The 25317-nt window shown below is 40.1% G+C and overlaps 14 protein-coding genes across 14 annotated transcripts; 8 read left to right on the top strand and 6 right to left on the bottom strand.

Moving 5' to 3' along the window:
• Positions 1-22: 22 nt before the first annotated feature.
• On the top strand, positions 23-742 carry NEHOM01_1140 (uncharacterized protein; the record flags this gene model as incomplete). The annotated part of the gene is made up of 1 exon (XM_051490018.1): positions 23-742. The coding sequence occupies one exon, from the start codon at positions 23-25 to the stop codon at positions 740-742; it is 720 nt and encodes a 239-aa protein (XP_051345978.1).
• A 137-nt stretch (positions 743-879) lies between these two features.
• Positions 880-1629, bottom strand: NEHOM01_1139 (uncharacterized protein; the record flags this gene model as incomplete). Its single annotated transcript, XM_051490017.1, has 1 exon — positions 880-1629. One exon carries the CDS (start codon positions 1627-1629, stop codon positions 880-882), a length of 750 nt encoding a protein of 249 aa, XP_051345977.1.
• A 343-nt stretch (positions 1630-1972) lies between these two features.
• NEHOM01_1138 (transcription factor SPN1) lies at positions 1973-2425 on the bottom strand (the record flags this gene model as incomplete). The annotated part of the gene is made up of 1 exon (XM_051490016.1): positions 1973-2425. One exon carries the CDS (start codon positions 2423-2425, stop codon positions 1973-1975), a length of 453 nt encoding a protein of 150 aa, XP_051345976.1.
• Positions 2426-2788: 363 nt separating this feature from the next.
• Positions 2789-5509, bottom strand: NEHOM01_1137 (uncharacterized protein; the record flags this gene model as incomplete). Its single annotated transcript, XM_051490015.1, has 1 exon — positions 2789-5509. The coding sequence occupies one exon, from the start codon at positions 5507-5509 to the stop codon at positions 2789-2791; it is 2721 nt and encodes a 906-aa protein (XP_051345975.1).
• A 661-nt stretch (positions 5510-6170) lies between these two features.
• NEHOM01_1136 (uncharacterized protein) lies at positions 6171-8111 on the bottom strand (the record flags this gene model as incomplete). Its single annotated transcript, XM_051490014.1, has 1 exon — positions 6171-8111. The coding sequence occupies one exon, from the start codon at positions 8109-8111 to the stop codon at positions 6171-6173; it is 1941 nt and encodes a 646-aa protein (XP_051345974.1).
• A 54-nt stretch (positions 8112-8165) lies between these two features.
• Positions 8166-10364, top strand: NEHOM01_1135 (SEL1 protein; the record flags this gene model as incomplete). Its single annotated transcript, XM_051490013.1, has 1 exon — positions 8166-10364. One exon carries the CDS (start codon positions 8166-8168, stop codon positions 10362-10364), a length of 2199 nt encoding a protein of 732 aa, XP_051345973.1.
• Positions 10365-10714: 350 nt separating this feature from the next.
• On the top strand, positions 10715-13546 carry NEHOM01_1134 (uncharacterized protein; the record flags this gene model as incomplete). Its single annotated transcript, XM_051490012.1, has 1 exon — positions 10715-13546. The coding sequence occupies one exon, from the start codon at positions 10715-10717 to the stop codon at positions 13544-13546; it is 2832 nt and encodes a 943-aa protein (XP_051345972.1).
• Positions 13547-14009: 463 nt separating this feature from the next.
• NEHOM01_1133 (uncharacterized protein) lies at positions 14010-14405 on the top strand (the record flags this gene model as incomplete). The annotated part of the gene is made up of 1 exon (XM_051490011.1): positions 14010-14405. One exon carries the CDS (start codon positions 14010-14012, stop codon positions 14403-14405), a length of 396 nt encoding a protein of 131 aa, XP_051345971.1.
• A 422-nt stretch (positions 14406-14827) lies between these two features.
• NEHOM01_1132 (uncharacterized protein) lies at positions 14828-17065 on the top strand (the record flags this gene model as incomplete). Its single annotated transcript, XM_051490010.1, has 1 exon — positions 14828-17065. One exon carries the CDS (start codon positions 14828-14830, stop codon positions 17063-17065), a length of 2238 nt encoding a protein of 745 aa, XP_051345970.1.
• A 408-nt stretch (positions 17066-17473) lies between these two features.
• On the top strand, positions 17474-20830 carry NEHOM01_1131 (uncharacterized protein; the record flags this gene model as incomplete). The annotated part of the gene is made up of 1 exon (XM_051490009.1): positions 17474-20830. One exon carries the CDS (start codon positions 17474-17476, stop codon positions 20828-20830), a length of 3357 nt encoding a protein of 1118 aa, XP_051345969.1.
• A 725-nt stretch (positions 20831-21555) lies between these two features.
• On the top strand, positions 21556-22449 carry NEHOM01_1130 (uncharacterized protein; the record flags this gene model as incomplete). The annotated part of the gene is made up of 1 exon (XM_051490008.1): positions 21556-22449. One exon carries the CDS (start codon positions 21556-21558, stop codon positions 22447-22449), a length of 894 nt encoding a protein of 297 aa, XP_051345968.1.
• A 146-nt stretch (positions 22450-22595) lies between these two features.
• NEHOM01_1129 (exosome complex component CSL4) lies at positions 22596-23003 on the bottom strand (the record flags this gene model as incomplete). The annotated part of the gene is made up of 1 exon (XM_051490007.1): positions 22596-23003. One exon carries the CDS (start codon positions 23001-23003, stop codon positions 22596-22598), a length of 408 nt encoding a protein of 135 aa, XP_051345967.1.
• Positions 23004-23025: 22 nt separating this feature from the next.
• NEHOM01_1128 (kinetochore protein Nuf2) lies at positions 23026-24315 on the top strand (the record flags this gene model as incomplete). Its single annotated transcript, XM_051490006.1, has 1 exon — positions 23026-24315. The coding sequence occupies one exon, from the start codon at positions 23026-23028 to the stop codon at positions 24313-24315; it is 1290 nt and encodes a 429-aa protein (XP_051345966.1).
• A 705-nt stretch (positions 24316-25020) lies between these two features.
• On the bottom strand, positions 25021-25302 carry NEHOM01_1105 (uncharacterized protein; the record flags this gene model as incomplete). The annotated part of the gene is made up of 1 exon (XM_051489983.1): positions 25021-25302. One exon carries the CDS (start codon positions 25300-25302, stop codon positions 25021-25023), a length of 282 nt encoding a protein of 93 aa, XP_051345943.1.
• Positions 25303-25317: the final 15 nt, after the last annotated feature.

Here is a 25317-nt window from a genome sequence, read left to right as displayed (position 1 = left end):
CTAGTCCAATAAATATTTTCAGATGGAGATAGTTCTGGTTGCGGGTGGTAAAGGTGGAGTCGGTAAATCTACGGTTGCTTACATGTTTGCCCAATCACTATCTCGAAACCAAAAAGTTCTTTTGTTAGATTTTGATATTTGTGGACCGAGTGTTGGTGTTTTGACTGGTATTCAAACGGAAAGAGTCTTTCCCGGAGTGCAAGGACTGACTCCCCTGCATAAGAGTGACAATCTACACTTTCTCAGCATATCAGCAATGATTTCTGAATCGGCCGCCGTGATTTGGCGTGCGCCGAAAAAAGCAGCCTTATTAAAGCTATTCCTAGCTAGTATTGACCCACAGATTTATCAGTATGTGGTTATAGATATGCCGCCTGGAATTACAGATGAACATTTATTTGCAGTCACTAATCTTCCTACAGCTCGAGCTCTGATTGTAACGACTTCGCAAAATCTAGCTCTAGAAGAAGCCTTATCAACCATCACCTTTTTTCAAAGCCATCAAATTGCGATCTTAGGAGTTATTGAAAATATGCGAACTATCTGCTGTACTAATTGCGGGACTCGCAATGCGATCTTTTCTACTGAAGGCGGCCAACTCTTAGCTGAAGAAGCCGGTGTGCCCTACCTCGGTCATATTGAGTTCTTGCCAGCCCATCCAGAACAAACTATTCCAACTGTCATTGCTCAACTAACCGACCAAATAGAACACAACCCAACCACAGCCCAAGATATATCTTAATTAAATCCACTATTTATTGCTTGCAAGTATAAATGATCTTATCTTATCTTTGTTTTGATTGTTGTTTTGATATGACCAAATTCAACTAGGCACCAAGTAACTTCTAGGCCAAACTACTTCCAAGCTTTCACCAGGACTTATTGACCTCCTTTTCCAGCACCCGACTTAATCAGAGCATTTAAGTAGTTGGTACGTACCAAAAGAACCATCATAATAGCTAGGGTAGTCATACCAGCAATGATCACAAAAGTGTAAAGCATTCGCCGAGAATTGACTTTAGGATTCTTGTGGCTGCACATACCCGGCAGCGCAAAAAGCATACCGATAATGAAAGACACAATAATACCAAACACATAGTTCTTACGTGCTCCAATTCGTAGAGCCTTAATTTCAAAGATATAAATCATTACTGCCACAACGCATCCGACAATTAGCAAATCTAAAAGTAACAACAAACCATAAGATAACCATCTTTGCTTAGGAGTTTTTTGGAAATCAGCATCACCCCAAGGTCGTACAATAGGCAAGTAGATCAGCCCAAGTAGAATAAAGCCAAAAGGAGAAATTGCTCCCCAGTTCAGCTCTTTACCAGTCATTACCACCAAAGAGGCAATTACAGCCGCCAAAGATACACTACTTAGAAGAGCCACGTGACTAATTATCCGACAGATCTGAGAAGAGATTCCTAAAAAGGTTGGCGAGTTATAGATTAACTCAGAACTAGCCGACGCACTCTTATCATCTTTTCGGATAGAAACAAACTTAGGAATACTACCAGAGCCCGGATAAGGTGAACTCCAGTAACTAGTTGTCGACCGATTGTTCCTCATATCATCACCAGAAGAAAGGAGATTAGTAGTAGGTTTTTCTTGTTCCACAAATCGCATTAAATTTGATCTTCATCTTTTAATTATAAAAACTTAGAATATTTCCTAATTGGGAAATTTACCATATATGGTAATGGTATGACGCTAAAAAAACGCCAACGACTAAAGTAATAAACTAAACCAACAAATCTCATTTATTTATCACCACCTACCAAAAGCCCAACTCAACACCGCCCTAACCCATCTAAATACCACCACAACACAACCCATCAGCCCAGACCAGCCGCCTAAGTAACAAAAATGTGCTGTCCCGGAATCGAACCGAGCACCTTTCGCGTGTTAGGCGAATGTGATAACCAACTACACCAACAGCACTTACGCTTCTACAAACATTGAGGTATACCTACTCTTCCTGACTAGTCGCCAACTCAATCCATCTAAGCACCAACTGTTTAGCCATTCTTTTGATCTCCTTCTTCTCATAAGGATTCTTAGAGTAGAACAAAACTATCTTTCCAATCCCACTCTCTATCAAATGCTCTTTTTCTGGTGTAAAGTGCTGTAAGATATCAAAAACTCCCTTTTTAACATCATTATGAGGTAATGAATTATCTGGCAGGGGTTCTAACCACTTTTTAAGAAGAGATAAGACACCCGAATCTAACAACTCTTCATGGATTTTCTTATTAAGTAGCTTGTTATAGATAGAATCCATTAAAAAGAGTCTTGTTAAGGCTGGTTTTCCTTCTTGATTGAGTTGTTCATCTTCTTTTTGAGCTTTATCTAACTCAACAAGGATTTCGCCTATCTCTTTATTATCGTAGACAATTGGAGGATTAGCATCAGTAGAGGACATAAATAAAATTGGCGAAATTACAATTGGATTATGAATTGAATCGAGTTAATGTTTAGTGGAGTTGTATTGAGTTGTGTTGAGATAAGATTGGGTTGGGTTGAGATAAGATTGGGTTTGGTTGTATTGGGTTGTGATAGGGTAGGTTTTTGAGATAAGATAGTGAGATAAGATTGTGTTAAGTTGTTGAGATAAGATAGTGAGATAAGATTGTGTTAGGTTGTTGAGATAAGATAGTAATAAGTTGTTGAGATAGTATTATGGGATAAGATAGTGAAATAAGATTGTAATAAATTGTTGAGATAGTATTATGAGATAAGATAGTAATAAGATGGTGAATTGGGTGACATTATTTAATGGTAGATGTTAGAGCTCTTGGAAGCCGAAGACGTGGGGGTGATAGTATCTTAGTACTCGGAAGAGGAAGACAGTGGCTTCATGGGTATTTTGCTCGCTTTCGAGTTTGACTAGGTCGATGGGCTGGGAGGGGTCAAAGGGTGGGTATTGGGCATAGGGAGGAATTGGGACTTCTTTGGCAAACCGAACTAACTCGGTGAAATGTAGAGCTTTAAGTAGAATGGCGATGTCTTTGGGTGAGAACATGCTGGTTCCGGTGGTTTCTTTTGATTCTTCATGGTAGTAGAAGAGACTGAGACAGCATGATTTGAGGCGTAGGAGAGAGTCAAGAATGGCATTGCGATGGACTGTGTAGAAGATGTGTTGGCCGGTCGTTAGAGTTAGCAGGAAGACATTGAAATTGTTGGCGTAGAAGGATAAACAAGGTCTTAGAGCGCGGGCTGAGTTACCAACTACGAAAACCTTCTTGAGGTACTCGTAGAGAAGTAAGAAGAGCAGATACTCATTGAGAAGGGAGAAGGCCAAAAACCCAATACTAACCCGGATGGGAGGCTGGGCTAAAGCGGCTTTGAGACTATTGGTTAAGGAGTTATACTGATCAAAAGTAATAGGCGGGGCATTAGGATTCTCAACGGTTGGGCCTGGAGTGTTTTCGGGATCGTACTTCTCAATGATAGTAGAGATGGCTTGGTTGTAAATCTGGCGGTATTCGTCTACTTTGGGGTGGCGTATTTGAGTAGCGGCATAGTAGGCATCGCGGGTGAATAAATGAAGTTTGAGAACATAGAGAGTAATCACATCAAAAGGAATTAAGCGGATGACAATGCGGAACCAGGGCACAATGTGGGTGATATCAGGACGGCACATAAATGCACGGTCCCAGATCTTATCACGAGGCCAGAAGTGCTCGGTGGCAATTACTAGAGTAGCACTCAGGAAAGTAAGAACACTAGGAAATTGGGACTTTTCCTTAGTTAGATTCTCAACAAGTGAAGTATGCTTGGCTTTGAAGTAGTTGGGGAACTTTTGGGTTAGAGGTAAGTTGCCCCAGACTTGCTTGACATAGGAGTTAACTTGATGCGCAGGGAAGTGGTCTTGGCAAGCCGGTGCAAGTCTTCTTAGGTGGGTTAGAACTATGCGTAGGGCGTTAGTATCTGTTTTGTTGTAAGTAGCCCATTTTTGGGCGAATAAGAGCAGAGTGCGCGGGCTGTAGGAGAGATAAGACATAAGGAAGAGAGATAGGGCAAAACATGAGAAGTAAGTTTGGGTTGGGTTGCACTCGGTTTCATTATGGTTCTCGCCAATTTGTAAGATCCGGCCGATGGTTGTTTTCATGGCCGGAATAGAGTAGTCAGAAGGAAGACAAGCTGTCTCTTGGTTATAGTCAAAGACAAGAATGTGTTTGGCTAGAATGTGCATTTGGACCATGTACTTGAATGGCGGGGTTAAACAGGTGCTAATGGCATTGTTGCGCTGGAGTAGGTTCTTGTGTAGCTCAAAGAGAATGGCGGGTAGATCGGCGGCTGTTTGTGGCCGGAAATGCACGGTGTATGCCTGGTCAAGCTGAATGATATAAAGTCCGTTGTGCTTATCTAAGGCATGCCAGTTACTTGGTGCAGATGATCGAATAAAGAAGCGAATACCCGCTCGGTCAGAAATGTATCTAATCATTTGGTGTTCGGAAACGGCCATAATTAGCATCTTAAAGGCTATACTATTCTCTTCCGGCATAAACTTTCCTAGTTCATCCAGCAGCTGTCTATCACGGGTCATGAAGGGATAGAAATTGTCTATTCGTTCGGCCAAACTTGGGAATCGCCTTAAATAAAGCTCATAGTACTTCTCCAGTAGAGGGAAGTTTTTAGTCAGTAGAGTGAGAAGCTTTCTTCTTTGTTTCAAGTAATCCTCTGGTCGGCTAGCATAGACATAATCCACAAATCCGTCCTCAATAGTAAAGGCCTTGCACAGACAGTCGATACTTTCCATTGACCGACACTCACCAGCTGAAGAAAGCTTACGCCCTGTATATTTGTAGAACTTATCAAAAACAACAACATGAAAGATTTCCTTATCTCCGGCTTCAGCAGTAATCTTCTCTCTACCTGGATGCCACCAAATACTCTTCAAGTACGTCTGTAGATTGTAGTACTCCCTTTTTGCACAGTGACTTGCATCACGAATAGGTATACTCTTTACCGATTGGTCGGACAAATAAGCAAGATCTACTAAGCTCCGATTCGCCTCTAGCATATCAGTATTATTCAGCTCAACTCCATGCTCCCACTTTTCAAAATCAAAGTACCCATCATAGATAGACAATTTATGCAGCGGATCTCCCCCCACAAAGGAAACACTTAGATTAAGCAAATTCCCTTCTTGTGACCCCCACAGCAAGAAGTCACGCCAAACCAAAAACTCCGATAAGGTTGCAAATTGTCCAATTATATCCAGCACACGTATTTCCCATCTCTTCTCATTCACTTCAATCTCACCCCAAAGTGGAACGTACCGTCCAGTTGCCGGGCCTCCAAAACAGATAGGCACTGCCCAAGAAGAAGGATGAACATTCACCAGGCCAGGCTTGTGACTACAAGGCTCGTCCCCCTTTAGATAGATTAAATACCCAAAATTAAGATCGTGCAGCAAACTCCAATACACCGACATGCCTTTCCCCCATCCTTCAACTATTCTTACCAAGACTGGGTCTATCTGCACATTAAAGAAGTTCATTATGAAATTGGGTCCAATTTAATTTATACCCACTGCTTCAACCATTCCCATCTGATATGATTGAATTAGTATTGTGTTGGTATTGAATTAGTCAGATAGTGCTAATTAATACTAATCCAATCCAAACAATGCATTAATTAACTGGCCGCAATATAAACTTGGTTTCTCTTAATACATAATTAGATAACAATTCATTAGATATCAATTAATTCTGTTCTATGCCCATAGGCCATACAGTCTCACATGAAGGTCTGAGCCGATAGATCTACCTTCTTACAATGACTTATTGATTCACCAGACCAAATTATCTTGCATATCAAAATTACGTAGCATAGCCAAATGCTTACTTACCAATATCTACAGATAGGAGACGTAAACAACCATTTCCTTAAGCTTAAATAGAGAGTGTTCTGAATAAATAACGATAGTTTCTGACTAATCTTACCAAGCAACAACTAATTCAATAACAACATGCTAATTCGGTTTATTTAGTTAAGTAATGACCAGCATAATAGTGGTTAGTATTGGGTTAGTATTGGGATTAGTAGAGAAGGTTCGAATTAGCATATTATAGTAAGTGAATATAGTAACTAGGTTGAGTTGAGTTGATAATTAGATTGAGTTGAGTAGAGTTGATAATTAGATTAAGTTGAGTTGATAATTAGAGCATGATTGAGATAGCCGAAACAATTTCTTGAGTTATTTGCGTATCTACCTCAAGCATACCCGCTAGTAGTAACACGGCCTTGCCCAGTTTACGGTTCTCCTCACTAGGGAATTCGGCTATCTTCCGCGCAATAACTGCCAGCCCAAATGGAATAGCCGCTTGAACTTCAGCCGGCATGTCATTAATACTTTGGGCCTTCTTAAATACACTACTCGTCTCCGTATCTGGAATTAGTCCGGTACTACGAATCGCCGTAGCTAATTCCCCACTACTCTCTACCTGGCCTACGGCAATTAAAGACCACAGAATATTAGTCGTCCGATTATTAAAGTGTTCCACAATAGATTGCAATCCATCCTCACTAAAAGCTTTCTTCTTAATCTTATCAGTTAAGATCTTAATCAAAATCTCCAATGTTTTCTGACCATTACCCAAATAGGAAACTTTCAATGCCTTTTGCAAATCACCGCCATGCATGTAGTAAACCGAAATCTTCTCTATTACCGCTCCCAATGGAATGTCAATATACTCCTGTAAGGTACTGGGATGTTTTCTACCCTGTCCATCCAGACCCCCAAGCACTCCAAACTCTTCCGCCGCAATAAATACTTCCGCCACTAAGTCCTCCACCCAGTCCACGGCAATAAATGGCACCACTAACTGTACTACACTTAGTTTCTCTTCTGGTTTCAAGAACAAAGAAGATACGCGTTGGACTATCTTCACAAACAAATCAATCGCTTGTCCGACCTCATTCTTCTCCACCCGACCCCGTTTCACCGGTAAACTCCCCGGTTTAGCCACCGCAATCCGTCGGGCAATAGCTAAGGCCAGGAACAAGACTTCCGCCGTCTTAAAACTCTCATCATGCAAGATTTCCAGTGCATCTTTCCATTGCCCCAAAACCATCGCCGCGGCAAACAACTTAGAAGAAGAAATAGCCCCACACAGTACTCGGAAAGTCTCTACTTCATTACCTACCAACCGACCGTTCAGTCGTTTCTGAGTCTCACCAGCTAGAATCTGGTTCCATAAGAAGTCCTCTAAAGTAGCCAGAACAGCTCGTGGTGCCCGACTATCACCACTAAACAACTGGAAGAACCATAACTTAAACGGATCGTCCTCTTCCGTCGGTGTCTCTTCCCAGCCCGTTGTCTTCTCAACCCGTTTACTACTCATTCCCATATCGTACATCCAGCGCAGTAAGGCCTCAGTGAAATTACGCCGAATCTCAGTAAAGAATCCTTCATGACTCTCTACAAACTGAACAGCCTCCTCATACATTCCCGCTCTTAAACAATGAAACAGTTCAATAAACATCGCCCGGTTGTTATACATCTCAATTTTAAACATACTCCGACTATACCTACTATTAGCATAGGCACTAACTGCCTCTAAACTCCTTTCTCCTAAGACTTTATCCCTATGCTGTAATTCCAGGAACTGCAAAGCACTTTGACCCTCCTGAGCGTACACGTACACGTCATAAAGCATATCGGATGAAAACATAGTTCGACTAGCCGGTCGACCCCCACGTACAGCCCGACATCCAGCAATAATCATTTCAGTAAACTCTTCCTTCCTTATCTTAAACTGTCTGGGTTTAGGTGCCGAAAGAATCTGTTTCTCAACCCGCCGGAACTTATCTTGTAATTGTTGATCAAATAATTCCACGGCTGCCTTAACTTGTCCCTCACCATACGCCACTAACTTTTCCTGGAATAGTCCATCCAGGAATCTTTCCACACTAACTGCTCCTTTAGTGGCAGCTACTCGCATTATTCCCCCTATCTCTTGAATCTTCTTCTCTAATTCAGGATGATAAGCATGAATATGTGACCCTCTAGTCTTAAGGAACAGTTCTACATCGATTAAACTCATTGAATAGGTCTTAACTGGAAACTCATCTTCAGATAAGACTTGAAGTAACTCCATGGGTCGAAAAAGTATTGCAAAGCCAAATACGAAATCCAATCTCTTTTTTTAATAATGCATCTATTTGGGCCTCTCTTGTTACTTAGTTTACTCATACCAGGCCTATTGGCCTCTGTCATTACTTGTCCGACCGGTTGCGATAAGGTATTTCAATCTTTATTCACTGATTGCTCATTGGAAAAGGCCGAAGAAGCACTGAAACAATTAGATAGTCCGTGCGCACACTTTTATCGCTACTTTATATCTAGTTATTACCACTTAGATGGGAAGAGTGCACTTAAATCTCTACTTATTTCACTTGATTCTGAATGTGAAGTAAAAGATCTTGCCCGAATGGTTTATGCCTCGAAGATAGATGGTAAGTACGGGTTATTAGGAACTGCTCAGGAATCAGGTGAGTACTTTCGTGATCTAGCTGAGAAGGTCTTTAAGACATTCTTTACTCAGAAGTTAGTCCTGTTTGCTAAATGGGAGTTTGAACATTTGGAGAAGGAAGGTGAAAACAAGCGGATTATTGATTTCATTAAGACTTTGACTCGTGGTGGAGATGCATCAGCAGCTGAGAATTTATTGTCTTTGATTAAGATAGGACATGTAGATGCGGCTGCGCATTTAGATTTCTTGAAAGCTAGTGCTAGAGCCGGTCGAGCCGATGCAATGGGTATTCTCGGGAATATGTACTACTATGGCTGGGGTGTAGCCCAAAGTAAAATGGCTGCTCGCCACTACTTTGCTGAAGGGGCTAAGAAGAACGATCCTGACTGTTTGAACGGTCTAGGAATGATTCTAGCCCAAGAGAAGAGTATTGGTGAAGCTAAAGGTCTACTGGAGAAAGCTTCGGCAATGGGTTCAGCCGCTGCTGATTATAACTTGTTTTTGATCTATGAAGATAGTAAGAACTTCCTAGGCGATTTACATCTGTTAAAAGCAGCTAAGCAAGAAGGGTACTTGCCAGCAGTGTATAGACATGGTTTAAATGCCTGGAAGAGAAAAGAGTACCAAGCATCAGCTTCACAATTCAAAAGCATTGCTTCATACTCCCCTAAGATTCTTGAGTTAGAAAAGCTAGCAGTAAGTTATTGTCGCAATCAGCAAGATAAGGCGGCTTTTTATCTATCCTTACTATTAGGAGATTTAGGCCAAACAACTAGTTATAAGAATGCTTTATTTGTTCTTCAAACTCGCCAGTTAAAGATTCCACAAGTTGATATGTTACGTATTCTTATTGCCCGACGAGTAGCCGATACGGGCAGTAGTCAAGCGGCTATTTGTCTGGGTAATGTTTACTACTACGGCCAGGGAGTTCCAATCGACCGTTCTAAAGCATTCGCCCGGTACTTTGCTGCTTCTTTAATGGGTTCAGCTGAAGCCCACTACTTACTAGGCTGGATGTATGAGCATGGCCAAGGTGTACCTACCAATTACTTACAAGCCCGCCATCTTTATGCCCGCATGCTTAAAACCAATCCCTCCGCCTACCTTCTTTATGTTCTCCTCCTTATTCGGCTCTTCCTTAAGCAGCACCGAGCTAAAATCATCTCTACGTTTACTCTTCTAGGTAGTTTTATCCTTTCCACCTATCTACTTAGCACACTTAAATCCTTCCCTATTCTTTCCCTTCTGACCAGTCCGTTTACCACCACCAAGCCAACCAATCAAGACGACCTCCTACCAGAACCAACTCAACCCACCAGTCAAGATGAATTAGCTGATGATGAATTAGGTGATGATGAGTTAATTGAAGCTGACTTAGCTGAAGATGAGTTGAGTAATGACGTAGGTGATGAATTGGTTGATGATGAATTAGTTGAAGCTGACTTAGGTGATGACCTAGGTGAAGATAACTTATGTGAAGATGAGTTAATTGAAAATGAGTTAATTGAAGCTGATTTAGCTGAAGATGACTTAGCTGAAGATAACTTATGTGAAGCTGACTTAGGTGATGAATTAGTTGAAGCTGACTTAGCTGAAGATGAGTTGAATAATGACTTAGGTGATGAATTAGTTGAAGCTGACTTAGTTGAAGCAGACTTAGCTGACGAGAACTTAGCTGATGATGACTTAGCAGAAGATAACTTAGAAGAAGATATTGAATTCAGTTTTAATGATAGTGATAATGAAAATGACCTCAGTGCCGACGAAGTACTTGATGACTTAATTACAAACAACAATATTCCCAACCAGAATGAAGATACTACTACTACTACTACTACCTCAAACAATCCCGAAGTAGATAACTCTAACTCCAACTAATTCCAACTAACTCCACCTAACTTCAACCTAACCTAACTCAACCTTACTTTACTTTACTTTTTATTACCTCAACTCAACTCAACTCAATCCAATCTAAACTTCACTCAACTCCATCCTAATACTAACCCTATCTATCTACTTACTTTATCCACCACTAAACCATACTAAACTCAATACTTTAACCTACCTTAACCAAACTCACTCAAACCAAACTTAACCTAAAACTTCACTCAAACCAAATTCAACCCAAACTCAACCCAAATCCAATCTCAACCCAAACCCAATCTAAAGCAATAAACACGACTTGTTTCATCTCTAGTGTTTTATTTTAACTTTTTCAAAGCCCCGGAATGGACAGCGGAGATAAAAGACCAATCGGTACTCCCGAGGAGACCAGAGAAAGGCTTCCTAGTCCGGCAGTTAGTAAGGATTCAGTTGAGTCTAGCAATAGAAGGACTCTTAATCGGCCACGTAACGATCTAAAACGCGAAGACAGGAAGAAGAAGCCAGTCAAAAGACGAGAGGAAGAATCAAGACCAGAACCAGTCGTGATTTTACCGCCTAAAAAGGAAAAGAAACTCCTTCCTCTATTCTTTGGTGATGAAGTCCTCACTGAACAACGTATTCAAGAAGAGTTACGTAAGCATTCATTAGTCCCAGAACCTGAGACCCAATCTGAAATTCCTATCTCTAATAACTTAGATAGTACTACTACTAATACTGACTTAGATACTAACTTATCTACTCCTATCTCATCTACTACTAATACTAATACTGACTTATCTAGTACACCTAGTACACCTAATCTAGCTCCAGCTTCAGCTACTGTGCAGGTAATTGCTGAGTCTCTAGCTAGTATGGAAATCACTTCAAGTACTCCTAAAGATAAGTTAAGTGGAGATAAGTTAAGTGGAGATAAGATAAGTAGTGATAAGTTGAGTGGAGATAAGATAAGTAGTGATAAGATAGGAGATAAGCCAATTGAACCAGTGGATATTGCTAAGTATAACATTAAGGGTGGAGTGCCTCGTAATAGTAGTGGATTAGCTTGGGAAGCCATTGGTGATGAAGAGGAGAGAAGAAGAGCTATCTTTGCTAAACCAAAACCTATCACTACTAAACCAAAAGCACCTAAACCATTGCGATCTAAACCAGATAGTACTCCAACTCCAACTCAATCTACTCCACCTACTCCAACTCAACCCACTCAATCTACTCCAACTCTACCTACTCAATCTACTCCAACTCTACCTACTCAATCTGAAGCAAATGAAGTAAGTGAAGTAAGTGAAGTAGGTGAAGTAAGTGAAGTAGGTGAAGTAACTCCATTAGCAGAAGAAGATCAACTTAGTCCTGAGTTAGTTAAAGATAAGTTAGTTAAAGATAAGATAAGTAGTGATAAGTTAAGTGAAGATAAGGATTTAGTTAGTACTGATTTAGAAGAGACTAACTCAATAGTAACTAGTGATGTTGTTATTAATGAGATAATCAGTACTAGTGAAGTTGAAGTTGAAGTTGAGATTGAAGTAAGTAGTGAGTTGGAAGAAGGTCAAATAGTTGAGACAGTTTCAATTGTTTCTTCTACTTCTGAAGTAGTTAGTACTATTACTGATAGCTTAGAGTTAGTTAAAGATAAGTTAAGTGGAGATAAGTTAGGAGAAGATAAGATAGGAGAAGATAAGATAGAGGAGGGAGAAGGAGAAAAAGATGAAGAAAAAGATGACGTCATCGTTTTACCTAAAATTTATACTTTATCTATGTTAAGGTCTTATCGACCAGGTGCTGAAGGTATTAAAGTCTCTATTGATCGTAATACTCTTTTTAAGTCTTCTGGATTTGGTCGTAAGAAACGTGAGTTTAAACCTATTAAACTCTCCTTTGCTAGTAAAAAGACTCATTCACCTCCTATCTTTGCTGAAATTGCTCCTTACTTAGCTGAGTTTAATTTAGCTCTTAATCAGGTTTCTAATAACAATATTGATGAGGTAGCTAGACGTATTTTAAAAATCAAAGTACCAACTAATGAAGCAATGATAGGTTTAACTAAACTTCTTTTTGATCGTACTATTCAAGAAGAAGCTTATGCTGAAATCTATGCTAAACTTGTTGAACTTGTCCAACGGAAATTCCGCTCAGATGAAGAAGAAGCCTATAATGAAGAACAGTACCATAAAGAAAAGTCGAGTGATCGGACTAAATGGACCAATCGTTCTGTTTTTGGCCGAGAATTAGCCAACTTAGCTAAACAAGAGTTCCAAACGGCCCAAGAATGGGCTGCCACTGAAACTGTCCAGAAATCAGTCAGTATGTCAGCGGCTGAACTAACTGCCCGAGTGACTGAAATTACTAATAACAAAGAGAAAGAGTATGCCCGGCTTCATATTAAAAAGCGAGCTATGGCTGTAATTAGGTTTGTGGCTGAGCTTTTCTTGCATGGGTTCTTTACTCCTACTATTATTCATTCGGCTATTAAGTCACTGATGCGGAAGAGTACTCCAGAGAATACGGAAAGACTTTGTTACTTACTGAAGAATACTGGAGCTGCTTTAGAAGATCCGGCAACAGCTGAGTATATGGACAGTTATATTAGGTGGTTAGATCAGGCGGCTAAACAGCTTAGTGTTCGTTATAGATTTATGGTTGAGGATCTTAAAGAGTTACGAGCGGCTAATTGGGTTAGGAAAGCAGTTAAGAAGGGAGGACAGTCTTCTGATGAGAATGATGAAGAAGCCTGGAAGTGTTCTAAGCCTAAGGATAAGAAGAAGTGGGGGAAGGATAAGTTAGGGTATAAAAAAGAAGTTAAACCGGTAGAAAGATCTCTTAAACTGGTCGATCAGATTAGTAAGTATAAAGAGGAGTATGGCCGGATGGAAACTTTGACTTATAATGTTCTGCAGGCTAGTCATGCCCCGGAAGAGGAGGCAGAAAGACTTTTCGCTGAGTATAATACTAGTGCTATGTTCTTAACAGCGGCAATCAAGATAATCATTGAGGCTTATGATCAGCGCCTGGAACGCGGCTTTGCCTTCTTAAGGGAGTGGGTTAGACTTAATCCGGGTGCTCTGGCTAAGAAGGAAGAAGTCTTCTCGTACATAGAAGAGGCCATGGACGACATTGTTGATGACTCCCCTAATGCCCCCAAGTACTTCCAGCAACTCAAAGAGATAATCGCCCCAAAATAAAGCAGGCATTCAGTTTATCATATCTAGTTGGTATTTAGTTGAGTTTGTGTTTGGTTGAGTTTGTATATAGTTACTAGTTTGTACTAAGTTTATCTTATCTAGTTAGTATTTTGTGTTAATATTATGGTTATCTTATCTACTTGGTATTTAGTTACTAATTTGTTAATGTTGTGTTAATATTATGATTATCATATCTAGTTGGTGTATTTTGTTACTATTATAGTTATCTTATCTAGTTAGTATATAGTTACTACCTAATACGCTATCTATATCACCTAACTTAACTTAACCCAAACTAACTCAACACAACCCAATCCAAACTTAACTCAATCCAAACTCAAACCCAATCCAATCTCAACCCAAACTAATCAAATAGTTAAGTTGACGTTTTTTTCCTTTTATGGTAATTTTTAAATTGTAAATGTTTGGAATACTATACTAATTTTATTTTCAGATCCCCTGCATGGCAAGAAGTGAATTTACTAACGAGTTAAGAAGGATGCCTTATAAACAGGTTGAAGAGATTCTTTCTGATAAGAAAATGGCTATCTTAAGAATGCGAAACAATGAAAAACGTGATGAAGTTAAGATTAGTGCCGAATGGATTCAAACTAAAAGAGATATTGCTCGATGTTTAACTATTTTAACGGAAAAGCGTCGTAATGAGATAGCTGAAGAGTACATGACTGTTGATGAAGTGACTGGAGAGAAAGTTTCAGTTGCTGATAAGTGCAAGCCAAAGTTCTTAAGAAAGAAGCAGCCTCGTTGTGCCCGAGTTAACATGCCAAAGGAGATGTTAGAGCGATTTGCCCAGAACAAGAGCCGATTGCGCCGCAAGGTAGTTGTCTTTACCCCCTAAACAGTCAGACGGTCCGTTAAGTGCTAATGATTACTGGTATTCGGTTAGTACTGAAGAGTTAGTGTGTGACTAGCTTAGGACTATTGCGGAGTACTCTAATAAATACTGCATTAGGTTTAGTTTACGTGGTGTATTGAGTTAGTATTGAGTTGAGTTGAGTTAATGTGGAAGATCGAAAGACTCTAAACCGTCAAAATTATCTTTTGCTTATCTTATTTTGCTTATCTATCTTATTTTGAATGTCTATCTTGTCTTACATATCTTATTTTGAATATCTATCTTATTTGGCCTATGGACTGGCTTAACTCGAATGTACTAACCAAATAATAATCCAACTAAATCTTAACAAAATACTAAGTTGATCTCAATTTGATCTTGTGTTTGGTAGCCTTAGGATATCTTTAATTTTCTTTTCATGGCGTATGCTCTTATCTCTATCTATGTACAGATTGTTTCGTAGTTGTAATTATAATAAGTTGATTTGGGTGCTAGATTGGATGGATGGTTTTGCTGGGGGCTGGAATAATGGGTATGTGGTTAGATCTGTTGCAGTAATGAAGATACGAAGTTTGAACTCAATTAATCGGATTAGAAGAAATGCTAGGGTTTGGCTTGGTTTTAGTTTGAGCTTGTGGTTGGCCTTGTTGTATGGGATTAGTGTGGTGGATGGATCAATGGCAATGCCGTTGGAAAGGTTGCCGAGTCCGGATGAGGTGCTGGTGATGTTAAAGTCGCTTGGCTTTGCTTTTGCTGAAGTTAAGAATCCGTTGCTGATTAGGAAATACGCTCCTGAGTACCCGGAGGTTTCTAGTTTGGATTGGGAATGCTCGCCTAAGACATCTTTACTTATGTTTAAGCTAATCAATACGCCTAGTTATATAGTGGAGAATTTATATGGAACTGTTTGCTTTAATCTGCCGAGATATAGAGATATTAAGGAGATGGAGAATGACTTGGCTAAGATAAGAAATATTGCTTTTATTCGAACATCCTGTGTTATTATTGTTTATGATTGTGATAGTGTGTCCTTTCCCCAACAGAACTTGCGAATTCTATCTCGAGTTGTTAACATGTTTGATTGTGAAAGTATGGAAATTCGCTTTGATGGTCAACTGCAACAGAATATGTCTGAAAGTAAATTGTACTTTGCGGGTGCATTGCTAGAAGCTAAAAACACAGTTGGACATGCTACTTATAAATCAGAATGTAAGATCAGCTTTTTAAGTCAAACGAATGCTCGGCTTGATATCTTAATGAAAAGTGGAATTATCTTGTTGCGGCCATTTTCACATATTGCTCTAGAGGGTTTGGAAACCCAAAACTACGTCTGTCTTAATAACTTGAAGCTTTTGGATAATTACACCCTTTTAATTGAGTGTTTGCCTTCTAAAACGATCATTGATTTTGCTTTGATTGGGACTATTTCTAAATGCCGTAAGATTGAGTTGTTGAACTGTTTTAGATCGAATCCGACCATTCGCGGTCTTGATATACCGGACTTGCTGCATAAAGAACTAACTCTGTCGGCTAGTTTCAAATTACTTTATCACTTAGGGCGGAATCATAAGAATCGGATCTGTGTTAATACTATCACCGGATTTGATCTTGACTCTTCGACTATCTATGAACTAAGTAATCCGCCTCCACAAGTAGACCCTCAGGATTGCTACATAGTGGCTAAGGTGATTAATCTCCAAATTTCCCCTTGGTTAGGTTGTGACTTATTGGCTGAGTACCAGAAACAATATATCCCTTCTGTTTTTACTCCCTTTGGTATATTAGTTGATGGGGTTAATATTAGATATGCTTCTGGGCGATCTGATTTGCTGGCTACTTTGAATGCGTTTTATATGATCGATGCTTTACCACTGTCGGTGGTATCTGCTGTTCTGGCAGATAAGATTGTCTGCTGTGGCATTGGTTTAAGTAATCCATACTGGACGCTTCAGGCCCCGGTTAAAATTCAACTTGACCATAGTAAATTCGACTACTGGATAAATAGCTTCTATTGCCGAGCCTATCAGAGTTTTTGTCAGTGTATACAATACAGCAATATTGAAATCAGTGGATCTAACCAGCCACTATTGGATGGACAACTCAAACAATGCACCGATCTTCTGTACATATTTAAAAGCATCTACGCCCGAGTGCTTATAATCACAAATGTTCGCGCTATTGAAGAACCCCGGCAATGCATATTTTCGATGTCTGTGCTAAATCATGAAGTGCACAGAAGTCCGCAATGGCATCTTAATATTGAATCTTTGGTCTTAGACAACGTCAACCCTGATATTATTTATTGGATGTTGCGGCATTATACTTTTGATCGCGAGATAACAATCTGCATCCTGAATCAGCACTTTAAGAATCTGGCTATTACTCAACTTCTCTCACCTCCTTTTGTTGATAAGATTGCCTGTATCCAATTGAATGATTTCCATAGGTTAGATGAAATCTGCTTTTTCCATTCTCAAGACCAAATCAGTGACTTCTCATTATTTGAATATGCACAAAGAGTCTGGCCTGTCTCCAAACCGGGTCCACAACTGGGCAAACTACAGTTGTTTCTGCACAATATTGATTATTCTCCACAGCTTGATGCCGTGTTTGCGCTTGAATGTTTAGGTGTTGACCTTCAGGGGTACATGTCCTGGGAGTGAAGTATGAACAAAGTTGGTATTGTGTTGGTATTGTGTTAGTATTGTATTGGATTAGTATTGTATTGGGTTAGTATTGTGATGGTGTGCGGGTCTGGGCAGTTTCTAGATCTGATATAGTAGTCTTCTGTAAGTACTTCATGTATGTCTTAGAGAGTTATCTGTAAGTCCTAGAACGTCCTCTGTCCAGCTTCGTCGTATATTTATACTCTAATTGAGTCGGTTTGGCAATGGCTTATCTAAAATTGGCTTATCTAAAGTAGTAAGGAATAAATATCTAAGTTGTTTACCCATGTGTTTACTCGTTTAAAAGTAGAGGTATATCAAGATCCTCATTAAAATAGAGATATTATTTTGTATGATTGATAAGCCCGCGCTATCTGAGTATCCTCTTTTTTATTTCACAACTATATGCTGATATCTTCTCATATGAATAATGCTTCCGGTCTTTATACCCAGTGCAAACCAAAACTGGGTTTGAACTGCTCCACTGTCTACACTGTCATCCCATGTGCCAAACCTGTAGATCTAGCTGATTTAACAATAGCCAATAAGAACTTAGTTAAAGTATATCCTCCTAAACTACTTGGACAATGGATTGTTTTGAGGTTATATGTCCTGCTAGTACTGCTCAATGTGGTTTGGGGCTCGGATAGTAGTGATAGCGTAGTTATAGTTGAGCCGGCAGCAAAACTCTCGGATTTGCCTGATGCGGCGAGAATGCTTCAACTCCTGTGCTCGGTTGGCTTTGTGCCCTTGGACCCGAACCACGATCTGAAGATTACTGCGTATAAACCCGATGCCGTGCTAGATTCAGACCTCAATTCAATCCCAACTCCGACCCTAAGTTCGGCCAGCCCAATGGCAAATATCCCTCTCTATATTGTAGACTACATAGATAATGACATTGTTTTTGTACTACGCGAATGTTCATCTCTACCCCGGACTGAGGTGGATTTGAATGTACTGCAGACTATAGCTGTTGTTCGCGGTGGCGGGGCCCAAATTATTTGTACGACGCCCGATTGGAATTCTTGTCCGATTAATCTACGAGTTGTGTCCCGGGTTGTTAATATGCTTGATTGCAAGGAGCTGCATCTTCACATTGAACTTGACCGGCGCATAGAATCTTATGATCCTCTGCCTTGTTCAGATCCCATTCTACTCGAGGCCCAAAATACCATTAAACATGCCGTTTATAACTATGCGTGCCAAATTAACTTTTCAACCTCTCGGCAGACTAGACTTGTAGATTTAGTCAATAGTGGGATTGTTTTATTGCGCCCGTTTATTTGTGTTGTCTTAGAAGATAACGAATTCCAGGATATGCATCTTATTAAAGAACTGCCGCTCTCCGATTGCTACTCTATCATCTTCAGAGATATACCCGAATGGTCTAGCCTAGACTTCAACTGTCTCCGGACTTGTCTTGACAAATGCGTCTGCATCACTATTATTCTCGCCCAAGGCATACTGCTGAATCTGGCCGGTCTGGAAAGTGCCATTAAAGACTATCCAAAGCTATGTTTGAAGGCACCTGTGTGTATTCTTGCTTATCTAGGCATGCGCAACGAATCTACAATAGAGGTTCACTCTATTATAGGTATGAATTGCTCCATCGAGTCAGGCCAAGGATTGTCAAAGATCCCGTCGCAACCACATGTTTTAACTCGTTGGCTCTTTGCTCCTCTACTTGAAATCAGTATTGAGGATACTATACCTTGTCAATCCTTGCATATCTATCAATTAGTCTACACTATAGACAACTTTGCTAAATTTGGAGTTCTAGTTGATGATGTCCGTATAACCTATGGGTCTCAGCGAAAAGATCTACATCAAAGCTTATCTTTACTTTGTCGGCTCGGTGCTTTGAGGAGAGTGCCAACCCAAGTAATAAATCGTTCGATTGTGTGCAATGGCGATCAACTCAGTGATCCTAAATGGGTGCTTCAGGATCCCATCCATATTAACCTTTTGGCCATTGACCACCAAACCACTGCCTGGCTGATGAGCCGAAAGAACCCATTGCCTCACAACAAACCATACCACTCCTATATGCCCTTTTGCCAAAATATACGTTACACAGACATCTGTATTGATGGGGGCCTGGATCCACTGGAGGAAAGTACTAACCTGTGTTTGGTACTTCTATATAAGTTTCGATGCATCAATGCCAACACGCTGACACTTGTAAATATTCGTAAGACTATCTATCGTTCTGGATTTAATATAGAGTATTTCCAGCAAAGCTCAACCGTTTCCAACAAATGGAATCTCGCCCTTAATACCCTGACTTTAGACAATGTTGATGACGAAATTATCTATTGGCTGTTCGGTAATTACTTCTTTGTGAGAGAAACACAGGTGCACATTATCAATCAAGAACTCAAAAATCTTGCCATTACCTACATTCTATCTCTTCCCACCACCCAAAACATCGAATCCCTGATGGTTAAGGCCTTCAAGAAGCTAGATGAAATACTGTACATCAACCAACGGGGCCAATTCACGGACTTCACACTATTCCAGTATCAAAAGGAAATAGAACAGCGAGACGGTTCAATCGGCCATCTTAATCTACATAAAGTAATTATACAAGTCGGTGTTGTAAACTGTGGATTGTATGGTCGATTCATGATCGAGCTTTTGCGCTTAGGCATTCAACTAACATCTATGCCGATGAATATTTACATCGAATCTTTGTATCTGCATCCAGGCCGTTGCAATTATGTAGCCTTGAGTGATTTTACGCTTTATAATATATCCATGAGATTGCTGCAAAGTGATGGGCGTATCTACCTAGAACGAAATCTAGCTTTGACTCAGACACAGTCTTCCCACCTGCCACGACCTCCAAAACGACCTGTTAGTTCCCTGGTTTTGCAGTTTAATGGGGCCCAGCTCTTAACTGAAGTGAATCTACTGACTATTATTCACTGGGTTTCTTGTTGGTTCGGGGACCTAACCACTTTAACCCTAACACTTGTTCAAGTAAATGAAAGGGTATTGCATGCGATTTCTTCGCGTGACTATTTATTGGTTGGTTTAGATCGGCTTACTAGCATTCAAATCAAACGTTGTCGCCCGATTCGTCCCTCATTTGACCTACTATCTCGACCCTATCACCTCGGCTTAGCCGCTGAAACTTTAAATGCTAAGCCCGGTCTCACTATCATACCGTCTGCAGTACTAGCCCGTTTTGTTACTCGCTTAACACCACTTACCGAGCACATTCTCAAACCCATCTATCAGCAAACATCGCTATATAAAATTATAACGGATCTCAACCGCCAATATCCCATCATTAGTTGCCAGGTCTGTTCGAAAATCCTGTATACCCCAGATACTAACCCACAGAGTCAGCCTGTTTCAAAGAAACCGCGTCTAGATTTAGATAACAACTTTTCAATGATGTGCTATCTCAAGTGTGGCCATTCACTTTGTAATGCTTGTTTGAGAGATCTTCTACCAAATATTAAGTGCATCATATGCCAAGAAGTCGAGGTAGCCGACTGTGTTCGGTATCTTATGTACGTCCCCAAATCCGCCTTTGTGCTCAACGAAGCTTGCTTCCCGCTCTCCGCTGGTCTCTACGACTGGCCCAATTCTATTACATGGGGAGACGATCAACTTTGTTTGTATGTCACCTATAGACAAAAAACCGATCTCTCGCACATTATTACCAATGAGATACCTTCAAATACTTTCCAAGAAATATACGTTGTTGGAGATAGTATTCGTTCGTGCAATTCATTGGTCGCCTCTTAACAACTAACCTATTCCTTCCTTTTGCAGTATCTAAACCACTCTATTATCCTTGCCCTATTTCATCATTCCAAAACATCCCATCCCAAAACATCCCATCATAACTTTACTTTACTTTGTTCTATTTCAACTATCTCAATATTAATCCAAACTAAACCCCACCAAAATCAGAATTAAACCCAATTCAATTTCATTTTTACTTTGGATTAGACTCATTATTACTTTGATTTAGTCAACTCAAAACAACCCAAATACAGTACAATCTAAATCTACCAACAAGAAAGCGATAAATAAACTATGCTAGGTTAAATAAAGGTCTTTGAGCTGCGTTTAAGTCTATCCTATATAAACACCAACCCAATCTATAATTTATACAGATAAGGTCGAGGAAGGTAGGTTTAAAATACTACTCCAACTCGGCAATCAACCATTTGTCAATGAAACCTTCTTGATTCTTGATGCTCAATTTATTGATACCAAACTTACTAATCCAAAAAACACACTCGGATTAAGATAAGCATTGATTTAGAAAGATAATACTAAGCCAATAATACTTGCAAATTTATGGCGTAAGAGAGCCTGCGATTCTTCCACAGCTAAATTATTCCAAACAATTATGACGTAATAGGAGCTGAGGTTCAGACACACTAAATAACAATAAAGACCAATTGAGAATACTGATTGATACGAAGTAAGATGTATGTAGAGTATCCTTTTTTTGCTATTTAATGAAAGTTGTGGTTGTCTGCTGGTTATTGTATAGTTTGGTAGTTGCGCGAACAGTATGGAAGGATCCAGAGTTGCGGGGTAAAACAAGTAAATTAAAGGGCGAGCTAAGAGCTCAATACAAGACCGGACTAAGTCTGTACTATCCTTACATGGACGACCAGAATAGGTGTATCTTTGGAGATGCACTAGGAGATGCCATGGTAATTTCACGAGGAAGACAAGTAGGAGTAAGTTTATTGGCTAATCGAGAAGGATCAAGTGGATACTTAGTAGCTAAAAATGGGATATCCTTTACGAACTGGCGAGTCGATGTTTCTTTGGTTTTGAACACTGGAATTGAAGGGGTTGGGATTTGGCTAGCACCTGGTCCAATCAAGTCCGGCCAGTTATTAGGAGGGGATGAAGAGTTTACAGGACTTCTAGTTTACTTGAATGCCGAGCATGGTTCATTAAAGAAAAGGACAATGGGAGTAGCCACTCGTGAAAATGGCCGACTCAGAACTTGGATTACCGGTTCACTACCTGTGCCTTTAGATGGTATTATTCGTTTAGAGAAGCGAGGAGACTCGCTAGAACTCTCATGCGGAGACAGTACAATGAATCTAAGAAAAGTCGGGGTAATGAACGTGCATGATACTCTGCCATCTAAGGTATACTTAGCCGTATCTGCTCGAACTAGTTCTGGCCAAGGTGATGTTACTGTTAAGGCCATAGCCGTCTCTCATTTAATTGCACCGCGTGGTGTACCTGCCCAAGTTGAAGACTATACGCCCCAAACTCGTTCTTCACTTGTTTGGTTAGTCTTCTTAGTTATGATGGCCGGAGTTGGCTACTATCTTTACAGTCAGCAAAAAGGTAACGCAAGGAAGAACAAAAAGGTCCTAAGATACTAATAAAACATCTGTTAAGTCACAAATACATCTTGTCTTCAGTTAAATCAACTCAACCCAAACCAACTCAACCCAAAACACAACCCAATCAACTCAAAACATAACTTAATTCAAATCATAATTTACTTAACGTATTACGTCATAAACCTTCAAAGAGATGCTAGCTTTCTTTTTAAGACATTGCCATTCTGGGTAATTTGGCCGTTTTTGATGGGTAGCCGTTTTTGAGTAGTAAAATCAACGGCCGTAATGATACCATGGGCTGGATCAGCAGTAGAAAGAACAATCGGACCGGAATTACTCAAAGAAAGAACCCGACCAATCAGTACATCACCAGGTGAGAACATTTCGTGTAAGTGGTGCTCATCCTTAATACCATACATGGTATCTTCACGATGGATAATTCCGGGTAGAGATAGAGTAGGTAAACCTTCAATTTCAACTAATTTAACCAAAACATATGTATGGGCAATGTACTCAACTGTTGCGGTCGCCATAGCACTAACATAGGGCAAAAGAAACTGCGGTTGATAGTGAAGTTCACCAGGAAGTATCATAGTCTGGATTAAAAATTTCAATATGAAGAGTCTTATGCCCACATACACTATTCCAAATATGAGTGTAAAAGAGATTGTACAATATTTAGGAGATAATGGATTTAACATCCTAGATAGTGATATTCTTTTACCCAACAGCGGGTATGTTTGCAAGCTTTATGAAGGTGTGCTTGGGGTGTTTGCCGAGGAAAGAATAGCCGAAGGTGTAGAAGAATCAGTCGGAATTGTGCAGATCTTTGGACGAATGCGACATCTCATGGAAAGATTAGGGTTTGGAGTGTTTCAAATGAAAGATATTACTCAGCCAGAAAGTGCGCGTTTGATTAAGATCCTTAGTACAGTGATTAACTTTGGTTTGTTTAAAGAGAGTAAGCGGCATGTTTACAGTAGTATCTATCGGAAACGCGAAGAAATTGAAGGGGCAGTAGAAGAGTGCGAACAAGAGGCTCGCGAACAGAAAGAAAGGCTTAGAAAGAAGCGCCAGGAAAGAGATGCAGCTCAGAAACAAATCAAGATGTTAGCTAAAGAAGTAGCCAATCAGGAAAGTGAAATAGTGAACTTCCATCGTAATCAGCAAGCACTAGTCAATCAAATAGAAGAGATAAAACGTGAGCACAGTTCCTTACTAGAAAGAATCAATGTTGAGAAGTGCCAGTTAATTGAAGCCAAACAAGAAGTATCCCGATTACAAGCCAAAATAGTCAAAAACCCCGAACAATTGAAAGAACTCCTTATGGGTATGAAGATGCAACTTCATAATGAAGAAAGTATTCTCAGGGAGTATGAAAAGAAGATATCACACTTACACAAAAACATTGGTCAGTTTAAGGTAGCAGTTGAAGATCTAAAGTCTTTGGTTTGTACAGTATCTTTAACTGGCGAGTACAAAACTCGGCTAGATGATGGCCAGTGTGTTTTGAAGCAGTTGCAAAGTAGCAATACTAACTTGGAGATTGAAAACAATTCAAAGGAAGCGGAGAAGAACTTACTAGACCGAAAGATATCTTATATCATTGAGAAAATGAATGCCTTAACTCTGGAAGATACTGCTCGGATTGAAAGTACGCGCAAGGAATTTGAAGCCCTACGTGAGAAGCACAGTACGATTATTGCCGAAAGAGAGAGTGCCCAAGCTCTTATTCAGAAGAACAATCAGTTGATCAAAGAGTTGGAAAATGAAATAGTCAATGTTGAGGCTAAACACGAGTCTTATCTTTCCTCTGTGTACACCGAACTCCTACAACAAAAAAGCTTCCTGGCCGGCTACGCCACGGACTTGGACATGGTCTTCAAAGGTGAGTATGCCCAGTAAGAACAAATACTGCAACAAGAGCTTAACTAGGTACCGAGTTGATCTTCGTTTGGCACTTCAAATCAAAAGCCAAAGCAATAAATTGGGTTAGTATTATGTTAAGTTGGTATTGGGTTGGGGTGGGTTTGGTATTGGTTTAGATTGGGTTAGGTTTGGTTTAGATTAAGTTGGTATTAGATTGGGTTAGTATTGATATCTCTGCTAAGAGCAATGATAGTATCTAGGTTGTTATTAGTAGTGGGTTGATCTGGTTAAGAAAGGTCTTTATTCAATCGGGCTTATAAGCTATAAACGGTTACATCTTCCACTAATGAGGCTGGACTTAGGATTGGGTTAGGATTGAGTTAGCGGGTCTGCGCTGAGTTAGTACTGAGTTATCTAGCGGTGTAATAGAGTAGAGTGCGTAGTGGGGCGGTAAAGATCAACGAGTGGGTTCTACTATCTATGGATTTGGCTTGGGCTTAATACCGTGGTGCTGGCAGCCGCACTTGAGTTTCCGGGTTGGTGTGGCACTGGCTTTGGATAGAGTAGACGTATTTGCACTGTGTTTAGTAGGTGTACTTGGCATGGGTGATATAGTTGGAGTAGGATTGGTTGTAGTATTGCGAGTAGTATTGGTAATTGTGTTGGCCGTAGGATTGGTTGTAGTAGTGTGAGTAAGATTGGGAGGATGGATGGGATTGGGCACCGATGCAGTATTACTGGTCAGAGTAATGGGAGGATGGGCTGGACATGAATTAGTCGGATGGGGATTGTCTTCAAGGACTTCTTCAGAACTANATCGGAAAGGGACGAATTATCTTGGGCTCGTCTTCGTTTCCGAGATGAGAATTCTTCAATCTTACGACGCATATTCCCTTCAAATGAAATGTTCTGAGCATGTGCCGGTTCAGCAACTTCCAAAACTTGTTTGGACAACTCAATCTCTTGCACTCGCGCCCGAATATGCTTAGTAACTAGTGATACACCTTTTCTAAGAGTCGTCATCGAATATAAATTGGC

This window comes from Nematocida homosporus (assembly GCF_024244095.1).
Source record: "Nematocida homosporus strain JUm1504 chromosome Unknown 4564, whole genome shotgun sequence".
In the NCBI taxonomy this organism is placed as follows: Eukaryota; Fungi; Microsporidia; genus Nematocida; species Nematocida homosporus.
The sequence above is the reverse complement of the archived record's forward strand: the minus strand, read 5'-3'. Positions and strand labels throughout refer to the sequence as shown.